This window comes from Erinaceus europaeus, chromosome 7, assembly GCF_950295315.1.
Source record: "Erinaceus europaeus chromosome 7, mEriEur2.1, whole genome shotgun sequence".
In the NCBI taxonomy this organism is placed as follows: domain Eukaryota; kingdom Metazoa; phylum Chordata; class Mammalia; order Eulipotyphla; family Erinaceidae; genus Erinaceus; species Erinaceus europaeus.
In genome coordinates this window covers 29,370,483-29,391,221 of record NC_080168.1, presented here as the reverse complement: position 1 = coordinate 29,391,221, position 20,739 = coordinate 29,370,483, and the positions used below count along the sequence as shown (strand labels likewise).

The window sequence follows — 20,739 nt, the reverse complement described above, 5'->3', positions numbered from 1 at the left end:
AAGGCCCTTAAGGCAGAGGCTTCACTTTGGAGACCTCTTCAAATAGGAAGGTGCTTTCCGCCTGCATTTTCATTAAGACTGCCCTTTCTCTGTGGTTCACACAAAGTGTGCTCATCTTTTATTTAGCTTTGAGATTTAATGCAGAGCGACCATGTAAAGTGCAAGGGCCTCTCTATAGAAGAGAATGGCAAAGTTGAAAGACAAGAGGATAAGGCAAGTGTGTGGAGATTTTTCCACACCCAGCAGATTCCTCTTGGGGCACAATCCTTTCTTTCTTTTTCCCTTCAATATCCACTTCAACACCTGACATGCCACAAAGAGAAGGGAAAGCACTTAAATGTAAAATAGCTAATATATCCATAAGTCTGATATCAAGCCTTTTTTTTTTTCTTGCCACCAGTGTTATAACTGGAACTCATTGCCTTCATGATTCTACGGCTCTTGATACCTTTTTCTTTCTTTCTTTCCTCGAGTTAGAGGGTGTGCCCTTCTCTTTATTTCCAAACCACTTCCCTCCTGACCCTAAGCCACAATGACAATGCACCAGGAGACTCTTGCTACCCTTTCTGAATCCACTCTTCTTGCCTGAAACTGCAGATGATTCTTCCCAAAGCCCAGCCATCATCATGCCAGAAGCAGTGGGTGGGGTAGGGGTGCTCTGTGCCTCATCCGATAAAGCTAACAGCTAGTGAGCCATAAGTGACCTTGCTCTCCTGTTACTCCATTTTGGGCTCCTGGCACAACCCAGTTTAAGCAGACACACAGGACCCACCATGCTTGTGCACAAAATCTCTCTCTTCTCCTACCCCAAAGCTACTAGGTTTTCTGGTCCATGTTCTTTATCTATTCCTTCCTAAATCCTTCTGTGAAGACTCTAGACTTATTGAGGCCTTCAGTTTTAAATTCTCTATACTCCATCCAGAACCAACTAGTTATTCCAGTTCCACAACCTGGTCTTATATTCCTCTAACCCTGAACAGTTAGAAAACACTCAACACACATTTGATTCTCTGGCACTAAGAAATGGGTCTGAATTGCCTTAGTTAGATTAGTACGTGTATGCATTATGATAGGTGCATAAATGCCTGTTTGCTTCTTAAATGTTAATCCTTGAAATAGGGAGTGAGACTGCAAGGAGCATAGTGAGTACCTTTTCTTCTCCCTTCACTCAGCATAAGGTATTCCTTTGGTACTGTTCAAACTTGCTTTTTAAAAATTTTATTATTATTTTTATCTCTTAACGGCTTACAGTTGATAGTAAAATACAATAGTTTGTGCAGGTGTAACATTTCCCAGTTTTCCACATAACACTTCAACCCCTGTTGGGTCCTCCTCCTCCTCTGCCATCCTGTTCCAGGACCTGAACTCCCCACCCCCCCATCAAGAGTCTTACTTTGGTGCAATACACCAACTCCAGTCCAAGTTCTGCTTTGTGTTTTCCCTTCTGATCTTGTCAAACTTCCTTTTCACCATCAGCAGCAATGCCCTTCTCCAAGCCCCACCTTTCTTGTGTCCCCATCCCTAACTCTACTCAACTAGACTTAACCTTTTCTAAGTTGACTGCACCTGAGAAATAAGATTATTAAATTTGTGCACTCTGGGTTGGTGTTTATGTATAGCATCTTGAAGAGCTTTTCTATGTTAGTGAGTTGTTTTATGTAACAAGGATTTAAATAACAATCGCCTGACTACAAAGGATAATTTTCTTTCATATGCAGAAATCAGTACTTAATTCTGAGTACTTGCAAATAGAAGAATAATTTACATACTATTATTCATTAGTTTCATTTCCACCTAAATTTCCGCATTTAGGATTCTTGGACTTTTCATACGTGGCATTGAAGAAAACAGCAGGTCCAAACGGGAGGGACTGTTTCAAGAAAACGAGTGCATTGTGAAAATCAACCATGTGGACCTCGTAGACAAAACCTTTGCTCAGTGAGTACTTGTTTTCATAGTTTCATTTACTTTACTGCTCACTCAGATGCATACAATCACTACTGAGCTTACTGTGTTCCAAACTGTGGGTAGAATTTCTGTCCAGTTCCCTTTGAATGACCCCGGGACATCCATTCTCAAGTGCATGTTGTGTTTTAACATGCTCCAAGGTGGCCTGCACATGTCCCTTGAAGCCTGGAGAATATTAGCCACAGAATGTAGCAAGCCCCTTCTGTCTGCTCTTCCTTCTGGGGCATCTGTAGATAGGTTTGTTTTTCTTGGGATATGGGTCAGTTAGACTGGTATTTAATGACTCCTTTCACAGACCGTTAGCTCAGCTTATTAATTAACTTACTCGGTGTCAGCAGTCTTCTTTAAGCTAAATGTCTAGGAATGATGTCTGTGAGACATCATTGAGAACCCACTGCAGAATAGGAACAAATGAGGGAGAAAAATAAAAACAACTCTTTTCAGATATTATTCCTCTGCATATGAAATTTTGGGAGGATAATTTCTCATTGAGAAGTGTGAGCAGCTATCTGATTCATGTATCATTTTAAATGGATATTGCAATGAGATTCTAGAACAAAGGAGCAAATACAAATTCTTCTTGGTAGTTATCACAAGCCATTCTTCTTTCTGACTCAAACAAGTCATAAGAGATCTTTTCCGGGGTCATGGTTGTCACCATTGTGTGTTTTTGGGTAAGAGAGCAGTAAACATTAGCTGCTTGGTGGTCCAGGAGGTGGTGCAGTGGATAAGGCCTTGGACTTAGCATGAAGTCCTGAGTTCAATCCCCAGTAGCACATGTACCAGAGTGATGTCTGGTTCTTTTCTCATGAATCAATAAATAAAATTGAAAAAAAAATTAGCTGCTTGAACAAGAAATGAAGTCTTAAGAATACGTTTCTGAAGTTCAGTGGGTAAGGTGTGTGCTTTGTCACAAGTGCAGCCCAGGTCTGAGTCCTTGTGACATCACAGAAGGGTGTCACAGCACCACCCATGGTACCAGAGGGGAAGCTCTCATCACATGGTAGCTTTCCTTCTCTCTCCCGCTAAATCTCCATCGGAGTGAAAAAGGCAGCCCAGGAGTGATAAAGTCACACATGCACAAGGTTTCAGCTCTGCAAAGATAACACAATTTCTTAACATAATTCCCAACAGTCAAAATTATTATTAATACTTCAGATACCATTGTGCTTTTTGTAAGACTTAATTGGTATGCAAGGCTGTAATTACTATCCCTATTTTATGAATTTGGAAACTGAAATTGGTGAAATTTACTTGGTGTGGAGGAAAAACTGACTCCTATTCCAGAAACTGAGTTAGGTGATGAAGTCTTCTGCTTCCTCCCTAATGTACAAGGATGTCATTTGTTTCAGTTAATTTGGCAGGGTTCAGATACCAGTTGAAATTCAGTTTAACTCTTGCTTGGTGTGAATGCAAATACCAGAGCCTTACTGTAGAATTATGTTAAATAAGACTTATTTTTCTTAAGGAATGTTAAGTATAAAGACGTCTTATTAGCAAATCAGGTATCTCTCTCTCTCTCTCTCCTTCCCTCTCTCTCTTACCTTTCCCCTCCCTCTGCTGTACCATCCTTACTTTTTGATAAAACTCAGACCGGAGGTGATGTGTCAACTGACAGACTGTTGCACTGGTACCAGCTGCTCCCTGGTAGGTACTAGCTTTTAGCTCCAGGAATCTCTCCTTAATTCCCCTCTCAGTCCATGCGCCACACACGGTTGCACTCATTCTTGGTTTGGAGCATTTCTGAAGTAATCCTAGTCCTGTCTTGTGTTCTGAGGTCCCATCCTTACTTTTTAAACCACATTCTTTAATTTGTGTGTGATCACAACATTGCCACTCAGCTGTGAGAAACAGAAAGGGCAAATAGAAAACAAAAATCTCTGCCATCTCTCCCCACCCCAGAACAGCTTCCCTTTAACCTCTTCACATATATCTCATTAGCAAGAATGTCTGGGAAATGTAGTTATTTTACCCAGTCATGGGGCATGAGAAAGGGTAAGAGAACTAACTATCTAAAGGAAAGCATAACATGACTAGACAAAAAGGGGGTTGAGGGTAGAAAGCGTGGTGGTTGTGCAAAGAGACTCTCATGCCTGAGGCTCCAAAGTCCCAGATTCAATTCCCCACACCACCATAAGCCAGAACTGAGCAATTAGCTGGGGGAAAAATAATCATAATAAAACAAGACTAAAAAGGAGAGAGAGAGAGAGAGAGACTTGAGAGTGAATAGCAGAGAAGACATATTGCATTGACAGTCCACTGACATATGGCGGTCAATCACATACCCACGTGGAATTGCAGTCACTGCTAATTTTCTTTTATCCCACTGAACTTCTGCAACACTACTTATTTTTACAGACAGCCTGTCCTGTAGCACAAAATGCTAAAGGAATGCAGTTGAGAATCCATAGAATAATGCAAAGTTCTCTTTTCCTTCAAAAACTAAAGCCTAGGTTTCTGTTTGTTTCGGTAATCACCTCTGTACAGATGTTTTGGTTCAGCTATTCTGAAGCAATTGGTTGTTAGAGAAGTCACTTCATTTTTGTTTGTTTTGTTTGTAATTTAACCTTTCTTTTACTTGATAGGACAGAGAGAAATTGAAAGGGAATGGGGAGAAACAGAGAGGGAGACAGAAAGAAAGACACCTACAGTACTGCTTTACTGCTAGTGAAGCTTCCCTGATGGGGGATCTGGGAGCTGCTGCACCTGCATCCTTGAGCGTGGTAATGGGTGCACTCTGCCAGGTATACCACCATCCAGCCTCCTCCTACTTGATTTTTTTTTTGAGCCTTGATGTCCTCATTTTTAAAAATGAGGGTTCCTTCTACTTATCTAATATGAATGTTGAGAAGATTAAATCAGGAAATTGTGCACTTAATAGTGGATATATCCAGGGGGGCATCTACTGGACAAAGTCACGCTGGTGGTAATACTGACAGTGTCATTTAGTCTTCTGCTCCTGTACTGCCCCCCATGGCTACACTGTGTGAAACTACGTAATATGCAAGCATGTGACACTCTTCTCCATTTACTGACTCTCTCCCCAAGGGCTCAAGATGTCTTCCGTCAGGCAATGAAAACTCCCAGTGTGCTCCTCCATGTGCTTCCACCTCAGAACCGTGAACAGTATGAAAAATCAGTCATTGGACCTCTTGGCATTTTTGGTAATAATGATGGTGTTTTGAAAACAAAGTCATCACCTGCGGTTCATGGAAAATCAGGAGTGAAGACAATAAATCTTCCAGGAACAAATAGTCCTGAAGAAGAGGCCCCAGATTCCCTGCAACAAAGCAAAAGTCCCCGAGTGCCAAGAGTACCTAGAAAACCACCCTCTCCTTCACCGTCTCCTCTTATGGGGTTTGGCAACAAGAAGAATGCAAAGAAAATTAAGATTGACCTAAAGAAAGGTAATTATTAAATTATGCTTAATAGTGTTCTATTATTGAAACATGGAAAATTGGTTAAGAGACATGCATTAAGACTAATTTTGTTAATTCTTCCTTCATCTAATTGTATCAAAGAATAGATTTAAGAGTAGACTTGGGTAACTTAAATGTCCTGAAATTGGAGTACTTTCTGATGTTTTTCATGTAGGGAGTGTAGATAATTTAAAACAGAAAATAATGAAGATATATTGGAGCATAGAAAGAATTATTGCAAACTTGATAGAAATGGAGCAATATTACATTACAACTTAATACTTTAATAGTCATTAAAGTCCAGGTGTTCCTGTTATGAGCAGTGACTTTTGAATTATCTTTTAAGTTACTCCAAGGAACCAATATATGGTCTCTGTTTCTCAGGAAACAACAACAACAACAACAAAAACTTGCTCCTGAGAAAGTTAACCATTAATTATTTCAGCACCACAAACTGTTTTTTGAAACATGCTTATCCTCAAAACCATTCCTGGCTCTTCTTGTCTGAACTTCTTCCATGTTTCTATTTCACAGATCAATTAAATTAGATCAGATGTAACTATGCATATTTATATATAACTACGTGTACATAAGAATACATGCATTTCTTTGCTTTTGTTCATTTTGTAACTTCTCTTGATAATCCTTTTCCAAGCTTTTTATAATCTTATGTGATTTTCAAATTTTAATTAAAAAAACATCTAGATATTACAGATTCTTGGAATTAAAAATCTATTGATCCAAGATAGCTTTATAATATCTCGTAATACATGTCAAAGCAGGAAACATCTACCTTTAATTAGGACCTAGAGATCATTCTAGAAAGATCTTCTAGTCAAAATTCCATCTTCTTTATGAATGCTACCCTGGGCATAGCATTTATTTACTAGAAAACACAGATACTCCAATTGCTTAAGAAACAAGATTTTTATTTAAATACCTAAAGTATATATATATATATATATATACACATACATATATATATATATGTATGTATGTATGTATGTAGCCATGTAGAAGACCTAAGGTTGAATGCTTTGTGGATAAATGAATCAAGCACAGAATGTGACTTTAAACATTTATCAGAAAACACTGAAAGCAAGAATAAAGTGTATAACATCACAGCTGTACTTCAGCAAGATTAATATAACAAGATATACAAAAGAAAAACAAGGAGAAGTCTCAGCTGAAGGTACCTTCCATCCACCTATATCCAGTATGTTTTGCTGTTAGCTAGATGTAGGATGGAAGAGGAATTACCGTCACGGCTAATTTTCTTTTATCTTTTAATTTGTTACTGAAAGTTTGAATTTTGAGTAAATGAGTGAATTTGAAAAGGCTAGAATGTGGATCAGAAAAAGGGGTCCACAGTGAAGTTTGAAATGCTGATGAAAAGAGAGAGCATGGATGATATTTAGGAACCTAAAACCAGGGGCCAAACAAATAAAGATCTAGTCCACAGAGAGGTGACAGTCAGCCAGCTCTGAAAATGCAGACAACAGATCACGGCAGAATGTATCTTTGAGTAACATTTATGTTCCTGTGGGAGAAAATGAGTAAGAAAGAGAGTGAAAAGCAGCTGTGATCAAAAACTCAGAGAACTAGTCATAAATAAAGATAAGAAAATCAAGGAGGGGAAATAATTTCACAATAATGATTGGTAGGAAGTACGGTGGAAAAGGAATCAAAATCAGGAGAAATTACTCCTTGCAGTCATCAGTATGCCTTGGTCTGTTGAAGACTAAAGAAGCAGGAAGATTCATGTGAGGATTCCTTGGGGTAGAGAAAGCTGAGCCAACCTTTAATGTAAAACCAGATACCGGAAGAAAAAGAGAAAATGGTAGGAACACGGGAGGTGAGTCAAAGACTACATGGGTGCAGCTTATAAGAAACGGAAGCATAGGTAGAAAGGGAAAGCACACTTTGGTTGGCTGATTATAATCTTGCAGATGGTCTTGCTTCTCAGGAATGCCTGGAGTCCCGTTATTGCTCACTGGGAAATCACTCCTCTGGGTGTGTGGACAACATGTGGCATTTCTTCTAGGACTTAATATCTGACATAGCTGCTGGCATATAGCATGAGACTCTACATTCACTTTGATACAAATTCAGGCCTGAAAATCAGACCAGCTAAAAGACATTTAAAATACCTGTGCTGGAATGTAACCATCACAGTTAATTCTACATTTGTCTAAATTGGGTAGATTTTACTTGAAAGTTGAAGATAGCTTCCCTGCTGCTTAAAGTTAACATGCAATTGTCTGTCTTTGTATGCTAGGCCCTGAAGGACTTGGCTTCACTGTAGTTACCAGAGATTCTTCCATGCATGGTCCTGGTCCCATATTTGTGAAAAATATTTTACCAAAGGGAGCAGCGATAAAAGATGGCCGCCTGCAATCAGGGGACAGAATTTTGGAGGTAAGAACTGAGGGTGAAAACCTTTGATACCACCAAACTGTATGTTCAAAAGCAACTGAAAACAGTTACAGTTTTGAAAAGAGAGCATTGGAGTTAATATCTTCAATATAATGATACTTGGTGTTTAAATGAATAAGCATTAAAAATAATAAAAAATTAAAATATGTTAATATGTTGATTTTTTTACTTGTATACAGGTAAGAACTTTTATTTTAAAAGGAGTTAGTGAACAGTACAACTTTATGCTTTATTGTTGAGTGGCTTTGCACTGTATGCATATTCCAGTTTGCTTATCTGTTCACCTTTAGGCAGACTTCTTGTTGATTTTCAGTGTGGAGCTATCACAAAATCATTATAAAGTTTGCATATAAGAAGTTTCTGGATATTTGCTTTAGTTACTTTGGATTAAGTACTTGGGATCATAATGACTGAGTCATCTGTCATATGTTTAACATTTGCCTCTTTTATTTTTCCTCATTCATTTTTCTTTTAAAAAATTTTTTAAAATACTTATTTATTTATATTTTCCCTTTTGTTTCCCTTGTTTTTTATTGTTGTTGTAGTTATTGTTGTTGTTATTTTTAATTTTTTATATTAATTTTATTTATTTATTCCCTTTTGTTGCCCTTGTTGTTTTATTGTTGTAGTTATTATTGTTGTTGTCATTGTTAGATAGGACAGAGAGAAATGGAGAGAGGAGGGGAAGACAGAGGGGGGAGAGAAAGATAGACACCTGCAGACCTGCTTCACCACCTGTGAAGCAATTCCCCTGCAGGTGGGGAGCTGGGACCTCGAACCAGGATCCTTACACTGGTCCTTGTGCATTGCGCCTTGTGTGCTTAACCTGCTAAGCCCGACTCCTTCCTCATTCTTTTTTCATTAAGATGGCATTCATTTGAGATACTGCAGATGCTTGACCAGTACTGATCCAGACTTCTTCAAGTGTATGATACCTTGTCTCACTCCCTCCAGAGCACCAACAATCACTCATCACAGTTCACTGGACTCATCTTTGGTCCCATCTCCTATACACTGCCCCTTTGGCTAGTTTAGTTCTGTTGTCAGCACCTAAAATTGCTGTTGGCTTGTTAACTATATGTTTGCTTTGCTTTTTAGTAACCTGACTTTGAAAGTCTCTAATAAAGGCAGAAATGTAGGGAGTCAGGCTGTAGCAAAGCGGGTTAAGCACACATGGCACGAAGCGCAGGGACCAGCATAAGGATCCTGGTTTGAGCCCCCGGATCCCCACCTGCAAGGGAGTCACAGGCGGTGAAGCAGGTCTGCAGGTGTCTATCTTTCTCTCCCCCTCTCTGTCTTCCCCTCCTCTCTCCATTTCTTCCTGTCCTATCTAATAACGACAACAACAACAACTACAACAACAATAAAAACAACAAAGGCAGCAAAAGGGAAAATAAATTTTAAAAAAATTAAAAAGGCAGAAATGTGGGGGTAACTAATGTTTTCCCTACATTCTCTTTTTTTTTTACTTCCATTTCATATAATCTGTGGGAATCTGGATACAATGTAAAGATTTATCATACATTCTACTAGAGCTAAGAATTTCCAAGTCTCGTTCAATCCTTGGTAATTTTTTTCATACTTCTCAAGATGTCTCAGGTTGATTGTGCCTATAGAGAAATAGTTATGGTAAAACCACTTTAAAATGACTGACCCTGTCTGATCTGGAAAGCTAAGCAGTGTTGGGTCTGGTTAGAACTTTGCTGTGAAAAATTATTAGTACACAAAAGGCTTTGAGTTTTTCATTTGTTTTTAATGTGGTAAAATCCCTCTCTCTCTCTCTCTCTCTCTCTCTCTCTCTCTTTCTCCTTATTTTCTTGACTCTAACTAGTTCTATTTCACATTCTCACGAATGGTAGCAACTTTTTAGCTTTATGTAAACCATCTAACTAATAAAAGAGGATAAACCAAGTGACTAATGCAACTACAAGTTAGAATTTCTAGTAATCGATGATGATCTACTAAATATAATTTTCTACCCATAGAGAACACTGTGGAATAATAACAAAAGACTCTTATATCCAGAGGAATTTACCATGTGGTCATGGTTCATTTCTGTTCTGTGTATGAGGAAAAACATAGCATCAGTTAAACATTTGAAATCTGCTTACTTCTTGAGGATTCATTATTTGATTATCTGGCAGTTTGATTTCCTTTTGAAAGAGTATGATGTTTTAGGAAAAGTTCCTGATACTATCTACAATCTAAGGCCATCTAGCTCCATAATAAAGGCTGTTGTAGTATTAGTATTTTAAATAAAGTTGGTTTGGTTTATTTTAACAATGTTGAGTTTTTGTCTTTTCAGATCTTGCTGCACTGATTCTGAGAAACCATTCGCTGCTTACTTTCAAAAATCATACAGAATAGAGAGAGATGGCGAGTGTTGTAATTGTGGCTTTTTATGTGGTTGCATTCATCAGGTAAATGGCAGAGATGTGACTGGACAAACCCAGGAAGAATTGGTGGCCATACTGAGGAGCACCAAGCAGGGAGAGACAGCGTCACTGCTCATTGCTCGGCAAGAAGGAAGCTTTCTACCGAGAGAGCTGGTAATGTTCAGATCACAGTCTCACTGAATTTTCAGTGCACAGCTTAATACACTCAATGAATTCATAAGAGCTGAGAAACGAGTTCCAAATCACAGGCTTCATTTGTAGCAAAAATTGAATCACACTGAGAGTAGTCTGCCCAATTTGGGATGCCATATTTTTATGATGTGGATGCAGTGTGCGATATTTATATATGTGCGTGTGTGTGTGTGTGTGAACAGTTCTTCTTGGATACAAATTCTAACACCCTTTCAAGGAAACAATTTCATAGTATTCAGCTAATTAAAATAGACCTTGTGTATGTGCTGTGTGCTTGGTCTTCTGTAAAATGCTGAGTAAGAATGTTCATGCCCCCCCTCCCTTAGCGTAGTTTACAGTTTAAATGGAAATGGACATGTAACGGGTTACTCGGAATGATGATAAAGGTGTAGAAAGGGAACTTCAGAGTGCTACAGTAACATATAAGAGAATCCATCTTAGTTTGGTTTCTACAAAGCATGTGAGGATGATGGTTTCAAAAGGTTTATTAAAAGCATGTGCCTGTGCAGTGGAATGCACGTTTTCATGTTCAAGGACCCAGATTCAAAACCCCCACTCCCCACCTGCAGAGAGGAAGCTTTACAAGGGGTGAAGCCGAGCTGTAGGTGTCTCTCTTTCCCTTTCCCCTACCTCCCCCACCCTCTTAATTTTTCCCTGCCCTATCAAATTTTAAAAACAAATAAATACAAAGGGAAAAAATGGCCACTGGAAGCGATGGATTTATTGTGTAGGCACTAAGCCCCAGCGGTAACCTTAGTGACAATAGAAAAGGAGAAAGGCAAAAAAAAACAAAAACAAAAAAATTATACCCTGGGGCTTGAAAGCTAGTTCACTTGGTGGGGCACCTGCCTTCGTATGTATGTAACCCACGTCTGAGCCCTGGAATGCCATATCAGGGTGCTGTGGCCCGAGAACAATCTCTGGTGCTGTGGTCTCCTTCTCTTTTTTTCTGTCCCTCTCTGAGAAATATGACTCTAAATGGTGAAATCATGCTAGTATGAGGCTCCAGCAATGAGAACAACAAAAAATGTATACTCTTTACCTTTGAAACTACACTCCCAGGAATCTGTTACAAAGGATGTGGACAGATTCAAGGTCAGGACCGAGCACACCTTGGGTAAGCACACATATTACCAAGCACAAGGATTTGGGTTGGAGCCCTGGCTCCCTACCTGTAGGGGGGAATGCTTCACGAGTGGTGAATCAGGTCTGCAGGTGTCTTTCTCACCCTCTATCTCTCCCTCCTCTCTCAACTACTCTCAGTGCATCAATAACAACAACAATAATAACCACAATACTGTTAAACAACAAGGGCAACAAAAAGGGGGGGGGGAAAATAACAGCCTCCAGGAGCAGTGGATTTGTGCTATAGGTACCAAGCTCCAGCAACAACCCTGGAGGCAAAAAAAAAAAAAGAAAAGAAGTGTGTTTTTTATTATTATTTATTAGATTATTTAGATGGTATATGAATCACAAAACACTGTATGTTTTAAGTAAAGAAGAAACTAGAGAGGGCCAGATAGTAGCACACCTCACCAAAGCCCACAGGTTAGCATATGTGTGAGGACCCAGATCCATCCCTTCCATCTCTACCTGCAGGGGGAAAGTCTGACAAGCAGTGAAGCAGATGCTGCAGGTGTCTTTCTCTGTGTGTGTCTATTCCCCCCTCCCCTCTCAATATATATATATATATATATATATATATATATATATATATATATATATATATGAAAAATGGTCTCCAGGAATGGTGAAGTCATATAAGTACAGAGTCCAAACAATAACAATAGTGACAATAAAAAAGAAAGGAAAACTGGGTAGCTCTCTAATAAAATATAATAAATATTTAAAATGTCTTACATGAAAAAGTAATGATAACATGAGAAAATACCCATAGTTTATCCTGTTAAAAATAATAATACATAATAACAAAAGAATATTGGAAAACATTCACCCAGAATGTTGGGATTAAGAGAGCATTTTATTTTCTCACTTTCAATGATGGGTATATTTATTTTATTATTCTAACACTTATGTAGAGAATCAATAAAATGTGAATAACTGTATGGCTAAGAACACACAAGAATATATGTAGTTAGTTACTCATTTCAAATTTTCAGCCTGTGTGAATCTACATAAAAAATAACAAAGGCTTATGTAGGTAATAGAATAGGTTCCTAGAGTGAGACCATCAGAACGATGAGGGTTAGTTGTGAAGAATAAGGACAGTTAAATTTTATAAAAGAATATTCAATGTGCAAGGACCTGGGTTCAAGGCCCCAGGCCCCACCTGCAAAGGGGAAAGCTTCAGAAGTGGTGAAGCATTGCTGCAGGTGTCTCTGTCTCCCTCACTATCTCTCCCTCCCCTCTCAATTTCTGGTTATCTGTCATATAAAATAAAGATAATTTTTAAAAAAGAATATTTAGAGCACAGTAAGTGGTATCAAATATATAGGGTTATTGTATGGCCTGGAATGTAGACCAGTTTTCTTCAGAGAGTGTATGTCCACTGCATTAATTCAGCAGGCTATTTACTGATATGTGTTGTGCTATAAGATGGAGGTTTTGGGGATTTAAAGAGTTAAAAGTCACTTCCTGCCCTTGTTGAACTTGAATAAGACAAATAGTTGGAAGTAATAAAATCACAAAGACTTTTCTCACTTTACCTTATCCGAGACAGGGAAATGGCTTACTTAAAATATTGAAGTAAAGCTCGTCTCACCAGCTGTCAAAGATGTCCTAATATCCTCAGATTGATAAGATGATAAACCTAGATGTCTTCTAAGAAGTCAACTCTGAGCTGGATAGTCTGTCACAAGTGATAGTATTTTTATTTGGATACAACCTTGCCATAAGATCTCACTCATTTTAGTCCCTCTTCCACCTGACCAAAAGATTCTCTCCCCTCCATTTTTCTGTGGCAGGGAGATTTTTTTCCTCTTTCCTTCTCTTCCTTATCATTTTATCCATTCCCCCCGCCCCCGTGATTGACTGTATGCTTGGGCAGTTCTGCAGAAGAATTGGGAAAGAAAGAAAAATGAATATTGGGGGGTCGGGCGGTGGCGCAGTGGGTTAAGTACATGTGGCACAAAGCGCAGGGACCGGCGTAAGGATCCGGGTTCGAGCCGCCGGCTCCCCACCTGCAGGGGAGTCGCTTCACAGGCGGTGAAGCAGGTCTGCGGGTGTCTTTCTCTCCCCCTCTCTGTCTTCCCCTCCTCTCTCCATTTCTCTCTGCCCTATCCAACAACGAACAACATCAACAATGGCAATAATAATAACCACAAGGAGGCTACAACAAGAAGGGCAACAAAAGGGGGGAAAAATGGCCTCCATGAGCGGTGGATTCATGGTGCAGGCACCGAGCCCAGCAATAACCCTGGAGGAAAAAAAAAAGAAAGAAAGAAAAAGAAAAATGAATATTGCACAAAATTTATCTTTCATTTTTTTCCCCTTTAACTTGATTCTTCCACACCCAGCCATTTGAGAAAGCAGAATCAGGGGGCTAGGCGATAGCGCAGCAGGTTAAGTACACATAGCGCAAAGCACGAGGGCCAGTGTAAGGCTCCAGGTTCAAGCCCCAGGCTCCCCACCTGCAGGGGGCTTGCTTCACAAGCGGTGAAGCAGGTCTGCGGGTGTCTTTTTCGCCTCCTCTCAGTCTTCCCCTCCTCTCACGATTTCTCTCTGTCCTATCCAACAACAACAGCTGTAACTATGACAACTATAACAAGGGCAACATAATGGGAAAAATAGCCTCCAGGAGCAGTGGATTGGTAGTGCAGGCACTGAACCCCAGCGATAACCCTGGAGGCAAAAAAAAATTAATTAATTAATTAAAAAAGAAAAAAAGGAAAGAGAGAGTGAGAGAAAGCAGAATCTTGAATTTCCATAGCATCTTCTTACTGATGTTACTTACTCTTCCCAGAGAAAAATACTGAAGAATTTTGAATCTACATTTTTCTTTTCTCTGAAATACACATAGTTTGGGTGGCTAGGCAGTGGTAAGGCCAGTTAAACTCACGTGTTACCAAACACAAGGACCTGGGTTTGAGTCCCCTCTTCTTACCTGCAGGGGATCCACTTTTCTCTCTCCCCCTTTATCACTCTGTCCTCTTTCAATTTATTTCTGTCCTATTTAATAAAAAAAAAAAAATTTAAAAAAAAAGAAAAGAAAAGGGAAAAATGGCCACTGGGAGCATTGGATTTTTAGTGCAGGCACAGAGCCTTAGCATAATCCTGGTGTCAATAAGTAAATAAGTAAATAAATAAATAAATAAATAAATACAAGCTACACATAATTTCTCCTCTCAGTCCTTTTATGTATGGAAAGATCTTAGTTGTACTCTACAAGGGAAAATGTGAGAAGAAACAATTTAAAAAAAAAAGGTGGGGAGGAGTTAGTGTGTAAGTATGGCTGGAAGCTCTTTCATTTCTTGCCCAGTTCTTTGATGACTGGAGATAAAATAAAATTTTAAAAAATCTTAGAAAACCTCAGTGGGTTTGTGTACTTATTTCTGGGATAAGAGAATAAAGAAAGAATGTTGTACTGTGTTCAGGGTTTAAAGGCATATTCTAACCAACCTCTATACATGCTAAAAACTTTAAAGACAAAGCCCTCTAACTAGGAATTCAAACTCTTACTTGCCCCAAATTCCCATGCAATAGTTCCAAATACGTCTCTTCCATAATATATACATATATATATATATATATATATATATATATATATATATATAGTTTTTCAAAGAAAGGTACAGAGAGAAAGATAGAGATAGAGAGCTAGAGAGAGAGAGAGAGAGAGAGAGGGAGGTATTGAGAGATCAAAGCACTATTCAGCTCTGGTTTATGATTCTGCTGGGGATTGAACCTGGGACCTCAGAGACTCGGACATGAAAATCATTTGCATTATGTTATCGCCCCAGCCCTCCCCCCCTCTTTTTTGATTTTTTTAAATGTATTTTTATTAGTGGTTTAGTAATAGTTTACAAAATCTTACCATTTCAGAGGTAGGGCTGCATACCACACCCACTACCACAGTTCTGTGCCACTCCACCCCACACCCCAGCTCTGTTGATTTTTTTATATTTTATATATTTATTTATTCTCTTTTGTTGCCCTTGTTGTTTTGTTGTTGTAGTTATTATTGTTGTTGTTGTTGGTGGTGGTGGTGGTGTCCTTGTTGGATAGGACAGAGAGAAATGGAGAGAGGAGGGGAAGACAGAGGGGGAGAGAAAGACAGACACCTGCAGACCTGCTTCACCTCCTATGAAGCAACTCCCCTGTAGGTGGGGAGCCATGGGCTCCAACAGGGATCCTTATGCTGGTCCTTGTGCTTTGTACCACGTGTACTTAACCCACTAAGCTACCGCCCAACTCCCCTGTTGATTTTTTTCTTGTATTTTTTTATTAGGAGGATTAATAGTTTATAGTAAATACACTTGTTGATACACATGTAAAACTTCTGAGTTTTCTGCAAGACACTCTGAACCTCTCCCTAGGTCCAGTCTCCACCATCATGCACAGGAACCTTAAACACTCCCCCACCCCACCCCACTACCACCTAGTCCTTTACTTTAGTGCAATCCATTTTTTTCCTTTTCTTTTTTTTTTTCTTCTTTTTTTTTTACCAGGTTTATTACTGGGGCTCAGTGCCTCTATGACACCAGATTCAAACCCCCTACTCCCCATCTTTTTTTTTAAGATAGTACTACTACTACTAGCGTTTGCCTTTTAAGATAGTGAAAGAGAGAGACAGAAAGGAAAAGCACTGAAGCACCACTCTGCCTTATTAATGCTTCCCCCTTCAGGTTTTATCATGTTGTGGCCTGGTTCTCAAACTAAGGTCTTTTCCACATTGTGCTTGTTCTACTGGGTCAGCCAGTGGTCAACCCCACCCCCATCCCCAGTATTTCTCTAGTATTTCCTGGAAGTTTCCTAGAAGTTTTTCCCTTCCCCTAGGTAAAGGGTTGTCCATCTTAATACTAGTTTAAATGTGTTTTCAAAAACAATGATGTACAGAAGTTAGTGAATGAAATAATAAAATTTTTGGAAAGAACTTGAATCAAATTCTAATTTTGCAGGAGTAAAAAGCAGACATTCAGCATTTTGTATTGCCTCTTATAGTTACTTTATATTCTCCTAATATATTTCCACTTTGGTAGCTAAATAAATATAATACCATAGGACTGAGGAAATAGCACCAGAGGGACCAGTCAGTGGTGCACCTGATTAAGTGCACACATTATAGTGCGGAAGGACCCAGGTTCAAACCCCTGGTTCCCATCTACAGGGTTTGGAAAGTCTCATGAGTGGTGAAGCAGGGCTTCAGGTGCCTCTCTGTCTCTTGCCCTCTCTATCTACCCCCCCCCCCGAATCTTCTCAATTTCTCTGTCTCTATCCAATAATAAATAAATAAATAAATAAAATATTTTCAAAGAAAAATAAGATATAGCATCAGCAGTAGCATCCTAGAGCTACATGCCTGAGGCTCCAGAGGAAGAAGGTTCAATCCCCAGAACTATAATATGCTCCATGCCCCCTCCACTTGCTCAAATAAATAAATATTTAAATATGACACTGTAGTTGAGATACTGTATGTAGTAAATAGATTTATACAGTTACCTGGGCTTAACCACTGTTTTGAACATTGACTGTTTTCTTGTTCATTATTGATAATTTACAAATGTACTCTGGCATCCAAAATACTGAATTTCAAACAAATTTTTATAACCAATCAAATCTATGAGTCAGCTAGCCCATGTATGTTGTTTCATTCTCATCAATGAAATTTAATGAAGTTTGACTTCTCTCCAAGTGACATCAAAGACTGAGTTCACTAGGGAGCATATTAAATTAATTGTACAGCTAAGAAGTAATGAATCCGGATAAATTATTTGTTTTCATTGTTTTTACTTTCATACAATTAGTGAGTGTGTGGTTAGAATCCATTCTCTTATAATCTTCTGGACAATAGTTTAGGCTTTTAAAAAATATTTGAATTCTAACTATCCAAATATATGGAATATTCTTTGAAACCACAATAAAGCAAAACAGAATAGAAACTTACAAGTACCTAAGTAATGTGGACCCAAGAGCTTTGCTTTGGAGAAGTATGAAATTGTATTATTTTTTCAGCCCACAGGCCTGCCTTGAGTAATAAATAGCCAAGAACCACACCGGAAGTTGAAAGAGAGGTCATGCTTGGCAGGCATAAGACTATTTGAATGGGAACTACTTCATAGCGTGGTATGTGCTAGGCTATTTGAGAGAGCAAAATGAAGGGATGTGTGCTGTGTAATACATCTTTGTATTTTTCTTTCAAGAAACTGAAGGTGGTATCAGTTTAGGCTCTTAGCCCTTATCGTGATTGATGCACACACTTGACTTTCCATTGGAAATCTGGCAGGATGAAGGAAGGACAGCACTTCCTGCTTTTGTCTTGTTCTATCTCCTTTGAAGAAAACAAAGTGTGTATTGTTTTTTCTATTCTGAGAACTGCCCAGTGCCTTTTGTTCTGCTTTGCTATTTTGTGAGTTTAGGATACTGTCTCCACAGCACAGCCCTGCCTGTGTTCTGACAGTGAAATCATCCTTACTTCCTTGCTATCATTAACTTCTTGTAAAATCTTAACACACTTACAGCCAAGGGAATCTGTAGTCAGTTTATATACAGGAAGTCCCGATATAGGATGAACTCCAGAATGTCACCCTCTGCCATTCCAAAGGCCTAAACATCCACTTCCTGGTCATTTTTCCTGATCTTCCACATAAGAATACTGTGCTGAATTCTGATATTTGCTTGCTCATATCCTTCCGGAGCCACTGGTTCCTCTCACACATTTAACAGCACAGTTAACCCAATTTTTTTCATCTGTAGCTGACTGGATTGACTATCAAGTGAAACCAATGGATGTAATAGCACTACAACTATTGAGCGCTTATATCTTTATACAAGAGTTTTGATTCAAAGGTAATGTTTCCAGAATGCTAGTTCTAACTGGGCTAGAGTTTCTTAATGAGGTCTTCACATCCTGAATTTTTTTTTTCTATTTTGCAGGAGGGGTTAAGTGAAATTGCTATGCTTGTGTCTGGACTTGAAATAAAATCTATGCTATTTAATCAGTGATTTGCTTGCCCTGCTCTGGTTGTGGAAAAGACAAGATCTACAAGTTTATTTATTTAATTTTGTTTTTCAAATTTTTGATCAGGGCACTGCTCAATTTTGGCTTTTGTAGGGGATGGGGGATTGAACCTGGGGCATTCAGGCATTAGAATCTGTCTACATAACCATTATGCTATCTCCCCTGCCCTACAAGTTATTTTCCATATCAATACCTGGAATTCCTTCCCTTTTTTAATGCAAAGTGAAAGGTAAACCTATGTTCCCATTAAGGAAACACCTTGAAAAACTGATGATTTTCTACTTGTGTGATGCCTTTATTTTTTAAAGAGCATCAGAGAGAAACAGACCTTGTGTTATTTGCCATGTAGGAATATATATATATGTATATGTATATGTATATGTATATGTATATGTATATGTATATGTATATGTATATGTATATGTATATGTATATGTATATGTATATGTATATGTATATGTATATGTATATGTATATGTATATGTCATCGTTTGTTGGGATAAAAAAAATTCTGTCATTTCTTTGTTAACCTCTTTAATATTTTATTTTCTGACCTGCTGCCTTATCTTTAAATTATCCTGAAAATTACAGCAACCCCTGGTGGGTAAAACGAGCTGAGAAAGTTTCAAATGTATTTGTAATTTCTACCTGCCAAGTAGGCCTGCTATTAAATGCTGGCCTCTGTGAGTGGGATTAACTACATTTCCAGCAAGCACATTGCTCCTGCCTGGTATGACTGAGATCCAAACGTTAGCCATGTTTCTCATGCTAAGTTAGCCTTCACTCAGGAATATTGCTTTTGCTATAGGGAGAAAAATGATTCATACATATATGGAGACTCTCTCAGTAGCTACTAAGCCTAGTGTGTTCTAACAGTAATGTGTGTCGTTTGTGTGTGTGTGTGTGGGGGGGGGTGTACACGCTGGCCACCAGGCTTATCAAGGTGGGCTTGGTGCCTGCATGGTGACTCCCCCACTCCCAGCACCCAGCACCCATTTATTTCCTTTCCTTGGGGCAGGGTGGTGGCACACATAGCTGAGCTCACATTACAGTGTGCCAAGGACCTGCGTTCAAACCCCTGGTCTCCACCTGCAGAGGAAAAGTTTCACAAGTGATGAAGCAGTGCTGCAGGTGTCCTTCTGTCACTTTTCCTATGTCCTTCCTCTCAACTTCTGGCTATCTCTATCCAATAAATAAATATAATAAAACAAGTAAATATAAATACAATTTATTTCCTTTCCTCTTCCCTTTCCCCTTCATTATTTTCTGATAGATATAGTAATAAATACATGGAAAGAGAGGAAGAGAGAAATGACCACATATGCAACACTACTTCATTGTTTGTGAGACTCACCTCATGAAGATAGGGTTTGGGGACTTGAACCTGGGTCTTTTCCTATGATAATGTCTGTGCTCTACCAGGTATACCATTGCCTACCTCCTAAAATACTGTTTGTTTGGTTTTTTTAATTATACTTATTTTAAATGAAAAAGATACACATACACACACACACACACACACACACACACACACACACACACACACACATGCCAGAGCACTACTCAGCTCTAGTTTATGTTGGTGCTGGGGATTGAACCTGGGACTTCAGAGCCTCAGGTATGAAATTCTTTCGCATAATCATCATACTATCTCACCAGCCCCAACAATACCATTTTCAGTAGTCCCTATGACTATTTTAGGTAATGACATGGCTCCAACTCTTTTTGGTTTACTCTAACTTCTTACTGAAGTAAAAAAAAAAAATCTGCCATCAAATGTCAAATAATTTAACATCATGAATCATGCAAGAATTTTAGTTTGAAATCTTAGATGAACCTCATTTAACTGATATATTATTTTATTCCCTTTGGCTATTGGATTCCAACGATTCCATGCTTAATTAACCAAGGTACTTAAAGAAGAATGAATATTATAGCAGTTATTTGTGGATAAGTAGCAGAAATTGAAGGATGATTTCAGAATGATTTTTCTACTTAAGCCAAAGTGTAAGAGTTATGTTTTGGAATTTAAATAATTATGCAAAAACCCAAATGCACTGCTATATTTCATGTGTTATCTAAGTAGCAGAGCTTTAGTGATTTAAGATGAAATCTTTGTTCAAATAATGTCTCTATGTCTGTTTCTCCCTTCTACTGCATTTTCATTTTGCCAATCTGTATTTAATCCTAG

General features: G+C 38.7%; 1 protein-coding gene across 2 annotated transcripts in view; it reads left to right on the top strand.

Moving 5' to 3' along the window:
• PARD3B (par-3 family cell polarity regulator beta) overlaps positions 1–20,739 on the top strand; it is a 1,240,289-nt gene that overhangs the window by 682,298 nt on the left and 537,252 nt on the right. For both annotated transcript variants that reach the window (XM_060194068.1, XM_060194070.1), the window contains 4 exons: positions 1,813–1,938; positions 5,017–5,375; positions 7,666–7,805; positions 10,244–10,372. In XM_060194068.1, the coding sequence (XP_060050051.1) occupies positions 1,813–1,938; positions 5,017–5,375; positions 7,666–7,805; positions 10,244–10,372 (754 nt within the window). The remainder of the gene's footprint in view (positions 1–1,812; positions 1,939–5,016; positions 5,376–7,665; positions 7,806–10,243; positions 10,373–20,739) is intronic.